The sequence below is a fragment of the Gobio gobio genome (genome assembly GCF_949357685.1).
Source record: "Gobio gobio genome assembly, chromosome: 5".
NCBI classification, from domain to species: Eukaryota; Metazoa; Chordata; class Actinopteri; order Cypriniformes; family Gobionidae; genus Gobio; species Gobio gobio.
In genome coordinates, this window is record NC_137101.1 from 20,458,369 (window position 1) to 20,473,978 (window position 15,610).

At 39.9% G+C, this 15,610-nt stretch overlaps 1 protein-coding gene across 1 annotated transcript in view; it reads right to left on the reverse strand.

Annotated features, from left to right (window-relative positions):
* Positions 1 to 9,179: 9,179 nt before the first annotated feature.
* cacna2d1a (calcium channel, voltage-dependent, alpha 2/delta subunit 1a) overlaps positions 9,180 to 15,610 on the reverse strand; it is a 101,713-nt gene continuing 95,282 nt past the window's right edge. Inside the window, exon 38 of the mRNA XM_079817221.1 lies at positions 9,180 to 14,042. Within this exon, the coding sequence (XP_079673347.1) occupies positions 13,926 to 14,042 (117 nt within the window). The 3' untranslated portion in view covers positions 9,180 to 13,925. The remainder of the gene's footprint in view (positions 14,043 to 15,610) is intronic.

The window sequence follows — 15,610 nt, forward strand, 5'->3', positions numbered from 1 at the left end:
CAGTGCTCTAATAATACCATAAAGTATGAATATGATAAACCTTCATTACCATAGTAATAACATTTATTTGCATTAGCAAGGTGGTGGACAGAGCTCAACGATACATAAATTTGTTTTTTCAACCAATAGTGAGCTTATCAAATTGTTAGATTAGCTATGTCAAAAATCTGTGAGGACCAAAACTATTTCATGGCAATTCATAATTTTTACCTATAATTTTAGCTTTTGCTGGTGGCAAATTATTATGAATTTGTACAATCTCATCTGTAGGCCTGTTTATCTGCTCACGCCCTATTGGCGGTTAGGTTTAGGGGTGAACCTTCATGCTTGCATTTTTCCTAAAAATCATTTAGCTTACAAATTAATCGCCACCTCATAAAATAATGTTTCTCATGCGATTAGATTGGTGAGGGCTGTTGGACGAGTATTTTGTTTGGATCGCTTTTCTCGTTCTCCGTGCAAATATTCAATAATGAATTTACTCAAAATCGGTTATTCATGAGGTTTATTTTGGTTGAGGTGCTGTTTATTGAGACGGCTGCAATAAGAGAGCCAGTGTACTAAGTATCGAGACACAGGCCATATTTAGCATTACAGCATTCGTAGGTTCACTGACGGTTGAAAACTTTGCTTCCCCTCTCTTTCCCCCCCTTTTGGCTTCGTGGTGGGGTTCAGCCGGACATTACACACATCTGTGACAAGTTATTGTGTTTGGCTGTGCTGCGTGCAGCGGCCAAATCACTTTCACAACAGACAGCTAGACATGAAAGGACATGAAAAGCAAGAGCGCTACCAGACTCCCGCTTTCAGAGCGCGTGTCTCAAATGAGTCGCAGGTGAGTCAGTCATACAGTTCAGGGGGTCTGAGGAGTTTACAGCTGCTGGTATGGACCCTGTGTGCTGGGGAGGGGAGGATATCAAAAAGCAGCCTTATTTCCAGTGACCAACACCCTGAAGAAAGACTTGGCATCTAAACATACGTGATTGTAGTGGTTTTCTCTACAGAACTGTTTACAGCACCTGGAATTTCCTGTACACCCTCTGCTGAGCATCTGTATCCAGCCAGCTTATGGGTGATTCTCACAAAATCTTGGTTTCAAAGATTTCAAACATGACTCGCATCAACAAAGTTACTTTTTTTTTTTAGCAATTAACAACAACGGCAGTGTTTGTGAGCATTAATTTAAAAGCATTTACTTACAATTTAATTCCTTAAAAAGTCTGAAAACGTCAATCGAGCTAATACATTTTCATATTTTTAAAATGGTTATTACTTAATAACATATATTTTTAAATTAACATTGAATAAAATTGATTATGTCTGATTTCTCTCATTACCACAACACCTTCCGCAATTGGCAACCAATATTTTTTTACATTTCATTGAAACTGGCATATTTTCAGAATGATGTGTCAAGCCTGAAAGAATATAAATATAGATTATGCACATATTAATGCATAGATAATGTATGGATCAAACAAGTATTATTTTTCCATTTTATAAATTAAGATTAAATGAACACCTGTTGCAGCAATGATACACGTGTTATGGAAAGAGGTTGATGATTTCGGTAATAAGTATACTATGATTTTGGTATTGTTAAAAACATAAAATTGAATGTGGAAAAAGTAGATAATACCGGAACAATAATGGTTTTGATATATATACACACACCCCGATCAGGCATAACATTATCACCTAATATTGTGTTGGTCCTGTGGCATGGCGCACTATCCTGCTGAAAGAGGTCACAGCCACCAGGGAATACTGTTTCCATTAAAAATGGAGGTAGGTGGTACGAGTCAAAGTAACATCCACATGGATGGCAGGACCCAAGGTTTCCCAGCAGAACATAGCCCAAAAGCATCACACTGCCTCCACCGGCTTGCCTTCTTCCCATAGTGCATCCTGGTGCCATGTGTTCCCCAGGTATGTGATGCACACGCACCCGGCAATCCACGTGATGTAAAGGAAAACGTGATTCATCAGTCCAGGCCACCTTCTTCCATTGCTCCGTGGTCCAGTTCTGATGCTCACGTGCCAATTGTTGGCGCTTTCGGCAGTGGAAAGGGGTCAGCATGGGCACCCTGACTGGTCTGCGGCTATGCAGCCCCATACACAACAAACTGCGATGCACTGTGTATTCTGACACCTTTCTATCAGAACCAGCATTAACTTCTTGAGCAATTTGAGCTACAGTAGCTCGTCTGTTTGAACGGACCACATGGGCCAGCCTTCGCTCCCCACGTGCATCAATGAGCCTTGGCCGCCCATGAACTTGTCGCCGGTTCACCACTGTTCCTTCCTTGGACCACTTTTGATAGATACTGACCACTGCAGTCTGGGAACACCCCACATATGTAACCCCTCCTGTTGGAACCGCCCCACTCCAAGCGAGACTCGAACCCGGGTCCGCCGGCATGAGAGTCAGATGCTCTAACAAGGAGACTAAAGGCTGCAACCTCTAGCGTCAGTCGCTAGAGCATCTCTTGAGATCAGAGGAGTGAGGCTTACTCACATAGCAACTTCTAGCTGGCCCCCGTTACACTCACCCCCCTAAACCTCACTCCCATCCAGGTCACAGCACCAATGTAACCCCTCCTGTTCAAACCGCCCCGCTCTAAGCGGGACTCGAACCCGGGTCCGTCGGCATGAGAGTAGGACGCTCTAACAAGGAGACTAAAGGCTGCAACCTCTAGCGTCAGTCGCTAGAGCATCTCTTGAGATCAGAGGAGTGAGGTTTACTCGCACAGCAACTACTAGCTGGACCCCGTTAAACTCACCCCCCTAAATCTCACTCCCATCCGGGTCACAGCACTAATGTAACCCCTCCTGTTCGATTCGCCCCGCTCCAAATGGGACTCGAACCCGGGTCTGCCAGCATGAGAGTCGGACGCTCTAACAAAGAGGCTAAGGCTGCAACCTCTATTGTCAGTCACTAGAGCGTTTCTTGAGATCAGAGGAGTGAGGTTTACTCACACAGCAACTTCTAGCTGGCCCCCGTTACACTCACCCCCCTAAACATCACTCCCATCCAGGTCACAGCACCAATGTAACCCCTCCTGTTCAAACCGCCCCGCTCCAAGCGGAACTCGAACCCGGGTCCGTCGGCATGAGAGTCGGACGCTCTAAGGAGGCTAAATGCTGCAACCTCTAGTGACAGTCAGGAGATCAGAGGAGTGAGGTTTACTCACACAGCAACTACTAGCTGGCCCCAGTTACACTCACCCCCCTAAACCTCAATCCCATCCAGGAAGACCCCCGAAGGTGTTCGATTAATGTTGTGCTTTCCTTTCTGCAGGATGGGTTGGAGCGAAGGCTGTCTCCCTCCACCCTCAAAGTGTACATCACAGCAATAGCCTTAAATATACCAAAAATCCTAAAAAAAATAAAAATAAGTAAGCTCGACTTAATCGTCAGGTTCCTCAGAGGTGCGAGGAAACTGAGTCCTCCTCGTTCAACCTTGTTACCCTCTTGGGACTTAGCCCTGGTGCTCAGAGCACTGCAGGGTCCTCCATTTGAGCCTTTGCAGTCTGTTGAGCTAAAAATTCTGTCCATGAAGACAGTACTCCTGACGGCATTGGCCTCAATCAAGAGGGTAGGGGACCTGCATGCACTTTCGGTCGACGAATCATGCCTAGAATTCGGGCCGGCCAACTCTCACGTTGTCCTGAGACCCCGGCCTGGATACGTGCCAAAGGTTCCCACCACTCCCTTCCGGGACCAGGTGGTGAACCTGCAAGCACTGCCTTCGGAGGAGGCAGACCCAGCCCTAGCTTTATGTCCGTCCGCGCTCTTCGCGCTTACGTTGACAGGACTCAAAGCTTCAGAACCTCACAGCAGCTCTTCATCTGTTACGGAGGCCAGCAGAAGGGAAAGGCTGTCTCCAAGCAGAGGTTAGCCCACTGGATAGTGGATGCTATCGTCTTGGCTTACCAGTTCCAAGACGTGCCTTGCCCGTTCAGGTTGCGAGTGCACTCCACAAGGAGTGTAGCTTCCTCCTGGGTGTTAGCTCGAGGCGCCTCGCTGACAGATATATGTAGAGCCGCGGGCTGGGCGGCACCTAACACATTCACTAGATTTTATAGCCTCTGTGTAGAGCCGGTATCTTCCCGCATCCTCGCCCCCAGTGGCCAGTAGCGCTAAGTACCTGTTCTAGTGCCGGCTTGCAACGCCACTCCCGCCCTCTGGGCCGGATACGTGCGTCTATTTTGCTCCAGTTGAGTTCCCCGGAAACGGCTAACCCTGTGAGTTCCTCCGCCACCCCTTCGATGTCAGACGTTGCGGCCGTCTGACGCCAGGCCTGCACCCGTATGCTTGTGGAACGTGTGTGTAGGCTGGGTTCCATATGTAGGGGTCCCCTAATGGCTACCCCATATGTGTATTCTCCACGGTACCAGCTACCCTACTCGGCTAGCCTCGTGTCTTTCCCTTGACAGAGCTCTCTCTGTCGTCTCTGGGCATGTTCTTCCCCCCTGGGACCAGGTTGGATCCACCCCAGAGACTGCCATAGGTAGCACTACCCTGATAGGTTAGTCCTTATGTGTATTTCGCCACCTCTCCTTCCATTGAAGGACGTGGCTCCGCAGCGTGCATGCTTTCCCAGCATGCTTTCCCAGCGTTATCCAATAGTCACGCTGAGTGGGTCTTGCAGGAACAGCAGTGACTGTCCTTTCCTGCCGGGAGCCCTGACTCCCACTCCAACATAGGAGTGGTCCAGCGAGCTCAGGCAGGGCGCTGGAAGGGCCAGCATCCCTGGCGTGTTGGTAGGGATCTCAATTCGTTGGTCAGTTCCAACGTACGTCGAACGTGACTGACTGAAAGGGAACGTCTCGGTTACGTATGTAACCCTCATTCCCTGCAGGAGGGAACGGAGACGTACGTCCCGTGCTGTGCTTCAGCTGAAGGCCCGAGTCACTTATCTCAGCTCCTCAGTTGAAAAGCAATGATGCGGTATTCCACTTCCATATTTATACCCGCGCAGCGGGGCGGTGCGTGGAATGCGTGAACCGCATGCCAATGTCCATTGGCTCGTTTTTAATCACTCGAAGTAAATTGGTCTCTGAAAACAGATCCCAATTCGTCGGTAAGTTCCGACGTACGTCTCCGTTCCCTCCTTCAGGGAACGAGGGTTACATACGTAACCGAGACGTTATACTGTAATGTAACGTCATTAATGTTTCAAAGAGACATTAGTATCAGTGATACTGGAGATGTACATAAAAGATACATAAAAAGATGCCATTACAACACATATTTAAAATATGCAGTCTTTAAATTGTTTATACATTCATTTGGAGAGTAACTGAAATTATTACAATATCAAAATATTAAAAACTTAAAATATTAAAAACTTGTGATTAATCGCAATTAATAACAGAAAAAAATGCGATTACTTAGTTAATTTTTTATAAAAAATTTTTTAATCAATTCCCAGCACTAATATATATATATATATATATATATATATATATATATATATATATATATATATATATATATATATATATATATATATATATATATATATATATATATATATATATATATATATATATATATATATATATATATATATCTATATAAATGTGCAGTGAAACAGACAGCTTTCTTGGGTATCTTTCTTCAGATTGTTTGGGTATCTGGAATCTGTCTGGAGGCGTTCTGGAAAAATAGCAACCACTGCCATTTCATGAAGCATCAGTGAGCCTTTATAATGTAAATAAAGTGGCATCCCATCTAATAACCAGATGAGATACAAACAGAGGAGTTTATTCAGCAATCAACATTTAACCCGAATTCCAGCCACAAAGACCACTTGCAAAAATGAGACAACCTCATCTGATTCATGAGGTTCGGTCTCTTGCTACGTCTTCAGTTGTAGATCAGAAAACACTGAGTCCCCACAAAAACCAACAGACCAACATCAACCTTCCGGAAATAAATGTCAGGCTAATATCAGTTCTGGAGCAAAGCCCTGCAGTCAGACATGTTGTTCTTGCATGCTAGTCTGTCTGATTTGGCTGCGACCACTAAGATGTTTTGGACTCTGTAATGCATCCTTACTTAAAAATGCACATCAAATGTGTAACAGCTAGAATGTCTAGAGAGGAAACATGCTGTTTTAATACAAACAACTAAACCATGTTTTTGTCAAAATCCCTGGAAGGAGATAGAGGAGGGCTGTAGATGGCACTTGTGAAATATGTCCGTTTGAAATATGTGCAGAGTGAGCATGTTTAGTCTTTAGTGTGCACTGTCAACTTTTGTTTATGAGTTCAGGGTCGACACAGTGACTAGGGAGGAAAAACATAAGAACACGTTCCATTCGAGAGCCACCACGTCTCCAGCGCATTGTGAAATAAGGCCTTGTAAAGAGTCTAGAATGTCTAAAATGAATGACTTACTAACTAAATTATTCAAAGCAACTTACAGACAAAACAGTCAATAAATAATAGTAATATAAAAAATTTACGAACGGTACAAGGATGCTTACTCTACGATCACTTAGTCACTTCATGCGTCATTATAAAACAGATTGCAATTTATGCATAATTGCATTTACAATTGGCCACATAATTGTGACTCTAGAAATCTGTTACAACTATTTCCATCCATGATTTTGCCAGACAGCAAATCAATATTTAATATACGCATTTAAAGATAAATAAAACATTGAATTATAAATTAAATATTTAATTTAATTTAAATTTAGTTAATTTTGAATTAAATTAGAATAACATTTTGAATTAAATTACATATTTAATTACATTAAAACATCAAATTAAATGTAAAATAAAATGGAATATTAAACAATAGAATTAATATAATTAAATTATAATAGATTGAATATTAATAAATATTGAATTTAATTAAATATTAATACAATATATAAATTAAATGATAAAGGAAATCAAATAAAACAGTTTTTAAAAAAAAAATTAAAGTAAACTTTGAGAGCATTTCTGAGGAATCCTAATAGAAAGGCATTTGCTATTATTGTCATAACCTGCCATTAAATTACTTGCCAACTCTTGGCACATTTTTGAAAGGCAGCATTATAACAATAGCCAAAAAAAAACCAAATATTGCTAATTGGCTATTGAATAACAAAAACAAATATTTGTTGAAAGATCATTCACAATAAAGCATCAACGTGTATCAAGAAAGTAATTTAAGCCAATGGTGATTTCATGAAGTCCTTCTCCATATCTGGCACCCCTTTCGTTTTCATCCATCCATTTAATGGCATCTTGTGAGACAAATACGAACATGAATCACATAAGCAAAGTTGTTTGTGTTGAAAGTAACTTATGAGATGCAAAATGTTGACCAGCACCTGCTCATAGATACTGCATTTTCACATCAATTCCGAAGCACAATCAAATATTTACAGCACTGCTTACAGTCCACAACATATTTTACATTTCCCCTGCAGGCAGCATTAGAAGACTGACAGCTTTAATAATACCTCAGCCGTTAATATTACAGCTTATTTCCTCCCTCCAGTCTTTAAAATATGTAATTTTATATCGTACGTGTCCTTTTAGGGCTTCCCCCAGCTGTTTTGCAAATATAAATGGGCCTTTCATTAAACAAAAACACTGTGGGGACTGTAATTGAACTTATTTGAAATGTCCCCGGGCACTGAAGTACCATACGCGAGCTTTAACGGTCTCGAAGTATATCACACATCGCAGGAGAGCGTTTAATATCGGCAATAAACGCAGGAACGACCTTGTGTATCTGAGTGCTGCTGGTTTCACCTTCAAACTCAAGGTGAAATGCTACAGAGGCCTTCAACGTCAAATCACAGTAAAAAGCAAAGCAGAGCATTTGGCGATGGAGCAACAGAAAAGCGATGGCAGTCAGATAACATTGTGTGAAAATATCGATGGCTTTCAATGATTCGAGGGCCGTGTTGTGGTTGGCTCGGTCCGAGTCCTCGCTGATGACAGAAGAATGTCACATGAGAGCAGAGAAACTGCAGACTCCCAACTTCCCTCTGACATACATGGGGAAAAATGTTTTGGCACCAGGACAAATAAAAGTAGAAGTGATTTTGGAAAAGAAGAAAAACAGAAATCTGCCACGGTCAAAACAGTCAAGGCAAAGGACACAGCAACACTCCATTGATGACAAAGTTTTTATTCTGAATATACTTGAACATGAGGATTATAAACAGTGGGATTTTTTTGTATCATTTTTGTTGTGGATCTTTTTTTTTTTTTTAAACAAGTATACACACTGTTTGACTCTTTGACTGTTCGAGTGTTACGTATTAAATCAGTGGTTCTCAACTGGCGGGCCGCAGGTCACGGAATCAAAAAATAAAATTCAGTTAAGCATAAAATCATGCATGAACCTTAGGGTCAATGCCATATTCAATTTTATGGAAAGAAAAACAACGACATGAGGGATGTACATACAGTTGCTTGTACTTTTGTATACCTTGGTGTCAATCATTCATCTGAAAACACACACACACACACACACACACTGAATTAAAATAATTAAAAACTTTAAAAAGTAGACGTGACCTACCTTAGACATGACGCATTTAACAGAATTTAATCAGAATCAACGTCTATCAATAAAAAGTCTATAGTTATAGCAAAATAAATCAACTTTTAAAAGGAAGGAGAAAACACTTCCTATATCTTTTGTAGTCGACGTCAAAAGCTTTGCCGTAATGTCAGTTGTCATTTGATAGAAGCAATTTGGCCAAATTAGGGAGATGACAACATGGTTACTTGAAAAACGGTCAGAATCCTCAATTACCATAAACAAAACTATGCATGGTAAAAGAAAATACAACCCAGATTACATTAAATACAGGTTACGTTTGATATTGTTTGGGTCGGCCCTTAAAATCTAGTTCCTGAAGCAAAACCAGATGGGAACCACTGGATGAAAGTACAATTGAGGGGGACTGAAAATAAGCCCACAGATAAGTCCTCCTAAACGCTGACTGAGGCAGACGGACGGTCAGCCAAGAGGCAAGTGGAGGCAGCAGGATCTGACTGACCACTTAAAACACACATCACACTATTCCAGAGATCAAAACCCACACAGTCCAGATAGACAGAGAACCGAAACGCCAGCTTCAAAAAGTCACATTTTGTAAATATTCTATTCCTGAGGTGACAGCATCTAAACTTCTTTTTTTTTTTCATCCCGGTTTGCTCGAAGAACAAACTTTGCCAAATCTAATTTTGGAGTAATTTGAATTGATCTCATATTTCCACCGAACATCTGTCTTTTTGATATCCTAGAAAACACTTTCACCTCTATTAAGGTGTCCTGTAAACAATTTCTGTCAGAAGCTGGAGACCCTTAATTCTTTCAAATACTGGTCCCAAATCAGTTTTGACATTTAAGGTTAAGGTTAGCTTGGACCGTCAGGATTGGGATACGTCTCGGTTCAGCAGCTGTCGCCCCCAAGAAAAAGGCAGTGAAAGTTAAGGTGCGGTCACACTAGCAAAATTTCGACGAGATTTCACGAGCAAAAAAAGGCTCATTGTCTATTGTGTAGCGATCAATCGGCAACCTCCTGCTGTTTCTCTTGAAGCCAAACTGCAATTCATCGACTGGCCGCTAGGGACAGGCTCCAAAAGGGAGACGAATTTCATTGAGCCCCATGTTAAAATGCCCAACTTTACAGCAGAATAAAACATGTTTACAGCCTGGTACAAATTGTGTTTTTTGTCTATACGGCTCATTTTGCCCTTCATGACAACTGTGAGGAGGCTGATTTTTTTTATAACTCATTCGTTTACATTATATAAAGCCTTAGTATAAGGTTCTATATATAAAGTTCTGCATAATTAAGGGCGTGGCCACTTTGAGTGACAGGTGGATAGCCATTTATCTGCTGTCTGTTAATCATCACGTCACGTCAGCTCCACCCACGTCCCGCCTCTTTGCCAATTTTCAGTTATCCGGGAGTGACGCGCTGCCAAGATGGCAACGGCCAGCTCGTCCCTATTTTACGCTTCAAAACTGCTCTTCAGAAACCTATGGGTGACGTCACGGACACTACGTCCATATTTTTTTACAGTCTATGGTAGCGATGTATGAAGCGCAGCTCACACAGATTTCACTTTCAAACCAAGCAGTTCTTCCGTTGGCGACTTGAATGCGAGCGAAACCTGCATGGGGAAGTTTTTCGCCCTCATGCGAAACTACCGATCGCAAGATTCCTATTGAAATGACTGGATTTCGTCCACTAAATTTTGCAGAGGAACCGCAACTTTAAGGCTGCGTTCTGAATAGAATATTAGCATACTACTTACTGAATACTGTATCTCTTTAAAGGAGACATTATTCCACGTTAAACATTCCCAACTGTAGAATGCTACATTGTGACACCATCACATGGCGTCCAGTTAGGCCGCGTGTCCACCAAAGCGTTTTTTCACGCGGCTGGCTGGCGTATTCAATTGTTTTCAATGGGAGTGCCACGTTTTTAGAACACCATGAGCGTAACGATGCACTGAGCGAGTATTTTTTTTTACAACCAGTAAAAAACCACGTTTTTTACTGGTTGCAGAGAGTTGAAGAATGCTCAACTTTGAGCAAAACGCAGCGCTCACTACTGTCACTTATCACCCAGCTGTCCAATCACAGTGGTGGAGGGGTGGGAAAAAATACAACACCGACCAACCGCCACATTCAGTAGGCTACTGTACAATGTCAACAGATGATAACAAGCAGTATAATAACGGAACAAAATAATTTAAAACAAGAGCCAGAGCAAATACTTTACATTGTATCAGCATTTTTATATAGAATCAATACAGAAACAAACTATATGTGAAATGAGATACTAGTAACACTTCCGCGGATGTTCCGTATCATAAGCAAAGAGTCTCAACTGAAAAAAACGCTGTGCTGCCAAAACGCTCTCAAGCGCCCACAGCGAGGCGTTTTCAGCCGGAAAAAAACGCTTTGGTGGACACGCTTGGCCTTATCTGGGTGTAAATATGTACATTTTTGCAGTCACACTGGAAAGAAAAGGTCAAGTCGGGGGCAATGCATTGTGGGATGCAGTATTCACTCTTAAAAATAAAGGTTCTTCAGCGGGGTGTATGATTCCATGAAGAACCTTTCCATTGCGCAAAAGGTTCTTTGTAGCGCAGAAAGGTTCTTTAGACTATAAAATGGTTAGAAAAAAATGGTTCTTTAAAGAACCTTTCACAAAAGGGTTCTCGGGGAACCAAAAACAGTTCTTCTATGGCATCGCCGTGAAAACCCCTTTTTGGTTCTTCCTGGCACCTTTATTTTTAAGGGTGTTCAATCCAGTGTGCTGCTGATTATTTGCATATTGAAAATGTGCATACTGTCCACAGTATACATACTACATACTGCAAATATAGTAGTAGTATTCTAGTATGCTATTCCGAACAGACCTGTAATCTGTTACTTTACACACTCCGGCACCTACAGAAGCAAATATTCCAGCATCACACATACAGAAGCAGATGTTTACATGCACACAACAAAGCTTAGTTTTCACTTCCAGTGCAATACATGCCAACTAAACAGGGCATAAGGAAGAGATATGAATATATTAAAGGTTTGAATACCCTCACTGGCCGCTTTCCGTTTTTTTGAAGACAAATAGGTCTGAATATGGCACTTACAGGTACAGGAAAAACATGTATTTCAGTACATTATACTTAGTATACATTAGTTTTGCTGGGAATTAACATGGGTAATTCGTCGAGTTAATGGTCTGGAACTGGAGATGTTTTCAATAATTTCTCATTTGGACAGCCAATTAACTAACTATAATGTTTATGGGGAATATATTGATTTAATGCACGTCACTACTAGAATGCTTTTCTGATTTCAGTGACGTGATGAAGAAAGATTTCGAGAAAAATGGCTTTTCAACGCGAGCCAATTCCACGTGGTCCAATCATGTTGTTTTCAGGTGCATTAACAAAGCCGCTTCCTGAGTACAGAGGAAATGATGCGTAAAGTAACAGTGGCATTGCTCACTGGAATTCACTTTCCATCCCAGATTTTGGATGTCTTTTAATTTCCTGTTTTTCTAAGCTTCTAAAATCAGATAGAACACAATGCCGGTAATCTGCTGATTGAGACCTACTTTGTACATGTTTACACTAAGCCAAAAACAATGCAAATACGGTTCAGTGGCCATTAATAACTCTCAGAAATCACATGTCTGCTATTAACTGAGCATTCCTATTACATCTTATAATCAATACAATATTGAATAAACTGTCTAAGCATCAGGCATCCCTCCTTCTCTTCAAAACAAAAATAACTAAATGCTTAAAAAGAAAAAAAAGAAGAAAAAAAAGAAGAAAATCATATTTCGCCTTGCTTTTCTTTTTCACAGGCTTCCATAATTATCCTTGTCTCCTCTCGGAATCTTAATTATTCCATACATTTTGGATTCGGGACCAGATTTCATTGAGGCACAAAGATTGAGTCAGGATCTCTTAAAGGGACGGAAGTTTCGTTTGTCAGATCAGAATGACGATATTATGCATTTCTCTGCAGAGCAACCAGGGTCAGATTGCACATTTTGATATTCCTTCAATAATTTTTTGTATGTATCCATTTACATCAAGGCACGTTGACAGGAAAGAAAGGCTGACAGAGCTCTGCCTCTGACATTAAAGTGAAAAATGACACATCAGTGACCCGAAAGACAGCTCAACCAGGGGCGACATTTCTTATAAAAACTTACGAGTGTCTCAAAATATCTGTAAACATTAGATGATTTTCTTTCCACCTTTTCGAGTTCTCCAGATGATATTAAAGTGTGGGAAAGAGCAACTGTCATAAATGCCTTTTCACCCTTCTGCATATCCACACACGCATTAAATATAGCACAGAAAACATTAAACATACAGCAAATTTTTAAATAACTTAAAAAAAATCTTAAAAGATCTCAAATAAACAGGTAATGCATCAAAAAAACAAAAACAAAACACACACATGCAACAGCATTTTTTTTCTTCATATTCACAACCGGGACACATAACTTTGCAAGCTTTTAGGTCGGTACGAATTGGCAGTCGTTTAAAAAGCCCTAAATAAGAACGACAGGGCTGTTTGGCCACACGACCTGCTTGGCATCAAGTGCAAAGAACAGCAAGACCACACACACACACACACAGGGTAACGTTTGGCAGCAGTGCACGTTTGAATGCACTATGGGCGGATAAAAATCGCTGTGTGATAGCGAATACGGGCAAATGGAGGGAGGGATTGTTTTCGGTCGGAAATGAAATCGATATTCCCGAGGCACAGAGGTGGACACCACTGGGAAATACAAGAGACTTTTGCTATTGGGTCACTCGCTCATTTGTCCTTTTTTTCCAGTAATGGGCTGCAGACCACAAACAAGGCTGGATTCTGACCTGACCCTGAGGGGTCCATTAAATATCTCAGCAGGGCAAACGTGACGAGGCCATAAAAGTCACATATAAACAGTTTGTAATACTGAGCAACTAGTCGCTGTAAATAAGTTAAAGGACAAATAGGTTTAAAAAAGGCATCACACTGGTAAAGAGCGAAACTTTGGTTGGCAGTGTTGTGATTGGATCATTTTTTCATTATTACGCTGGGACGTAGTACATCTCCATGGGCAAAGTGAAGATGAAGTGTCAAGGTCTGCCCACCCAGTTAAGTCTGCCCACCCCGTTGCTCATGTGGAGAGAGTCCGACCTCAGAGGTCAAATGTTAAAGGTCGTCGCTCATTTATCATCTCCGACCTACTTTGACCTCAAGGGCTGTGAGTGATCACTGCATCGGTTTTGTACTTCCTGGGTCAGAGCCTCTCCCTCCATGTGCTGGGCTGTAGCGTGGGAGTCCGGATGAACGTTCATATGTGATGTGGTTCGTGTTTTGGCATCGTAGAGGGGTGTGGTGTCTCTATGCTGAGGTCACGAGAGGCAGTGTTCTCGTCCAATCAGAAGCCAGAGAAGCGGCAACTGGAGGATGACCATGGACACGATAGACGGAGTCAGACCTGATGCCCCACCACAATCCTCATTCTGCTCCTGTTATCATGCCGACAAGAGAAAGCCGATAAGTCCGGTAGGGGATTAATGGGAAGATTGTGTAGGAATTACCGTAATGACGAGAAGTAAAACAATTTTATATATACTGTATGTCAAACTTGTAATAAATTGGGGTTCTGAAAGTTTCTCCATATAGAATATGGAATATATCAAAAGTTTATTGCAATATATACAGTATATATTAAAAAAACTGTGCTGTCAAATCGATTAATCACGATTAATCGCATCTACCATAAACGTGAATGTGTGTGTATTATAAATATATATATATATATATATATATATATATATATATATATATATATATATATATATATATATATATATATATATATATATATATATATATATATATATATATATAAATATATATATATATATATATATATATATATATAAATATATATATATATATATATATAAATATATATATATATATATATATAAATATATATATCTCAAATAAATCTCAAATAAAATTTTGAGTTTACATGATATGCGTGTACTGTGTATAATTATTATGTATATATAAATACACACTCATCCATTAATATATTTAAGTATATAAATATAACAAATGTTTCTTAAATATATACATGCATGTGTGTGTATTTATATATTCACAATAATAAGACATAACACACACATATAACACTTTAATTTTAGATGTGATTAATCGATTTGACAGCACTATATATATATATATATATATATATATATATATATATATATATATATATATATATATATATATATATATATATATATATATATATATATATATATATATATATATATATATATATATATATATATATAAAATATACACAGACATATATTGTGTAAATAAAAACGGATGTTAGATGTGATTAATCGTGATTAATCGATTTGACAGCAACAAAAAGATGAATAAAAATATTAAAGCATACAAATTTGATTACTTTTAATTAAACACTGTAATCTCATAATTACGGTAATTGTGACAGTCACAATTAATCTATTAATATGTTGTTGATAATTTATTCATGAGAGTGAAGAGTTGGTGAATTAGTCAAGAATGGGAGTTACATTAGCAGTTTAAGAAGATGCAAGAAGCAACAGCTAAGCTAATTAGGTTGACTCGTGCAAAAATTAAATGTATGAGAGAAAGCGATATTAATCTGAATTAGACAGAAATAAACAAACAAATTAATGAGAGAGGCAAGAAAGAAACAAGAAGATAAAAAGACAGAAGTGTTCTGGCTGATAGCCTTGCTTATTCGACAAACTGCCTGATTCTGTTTTAGCTGCACATTCATGTAATGCATCAAATTAGCATGGAAAGGTGTGTTTGCTCTGAAAAGAAAGATGAAATTAAATTAATTATTTAAATACTCATGGTACTCTTGGCTCAGAGCTGAACCACTGCTGTTTGAAATAGAAACTGGAAACTGAATAAAATGAGATGGATCAACAGTGACGGAACTCTTTAGTGAATGTACTTCTCATTTGGCAGAGAAAAAAAATATAAGAGAGAGAGAGAGAGAGAGAGAGAGAGAGAGAGTGAG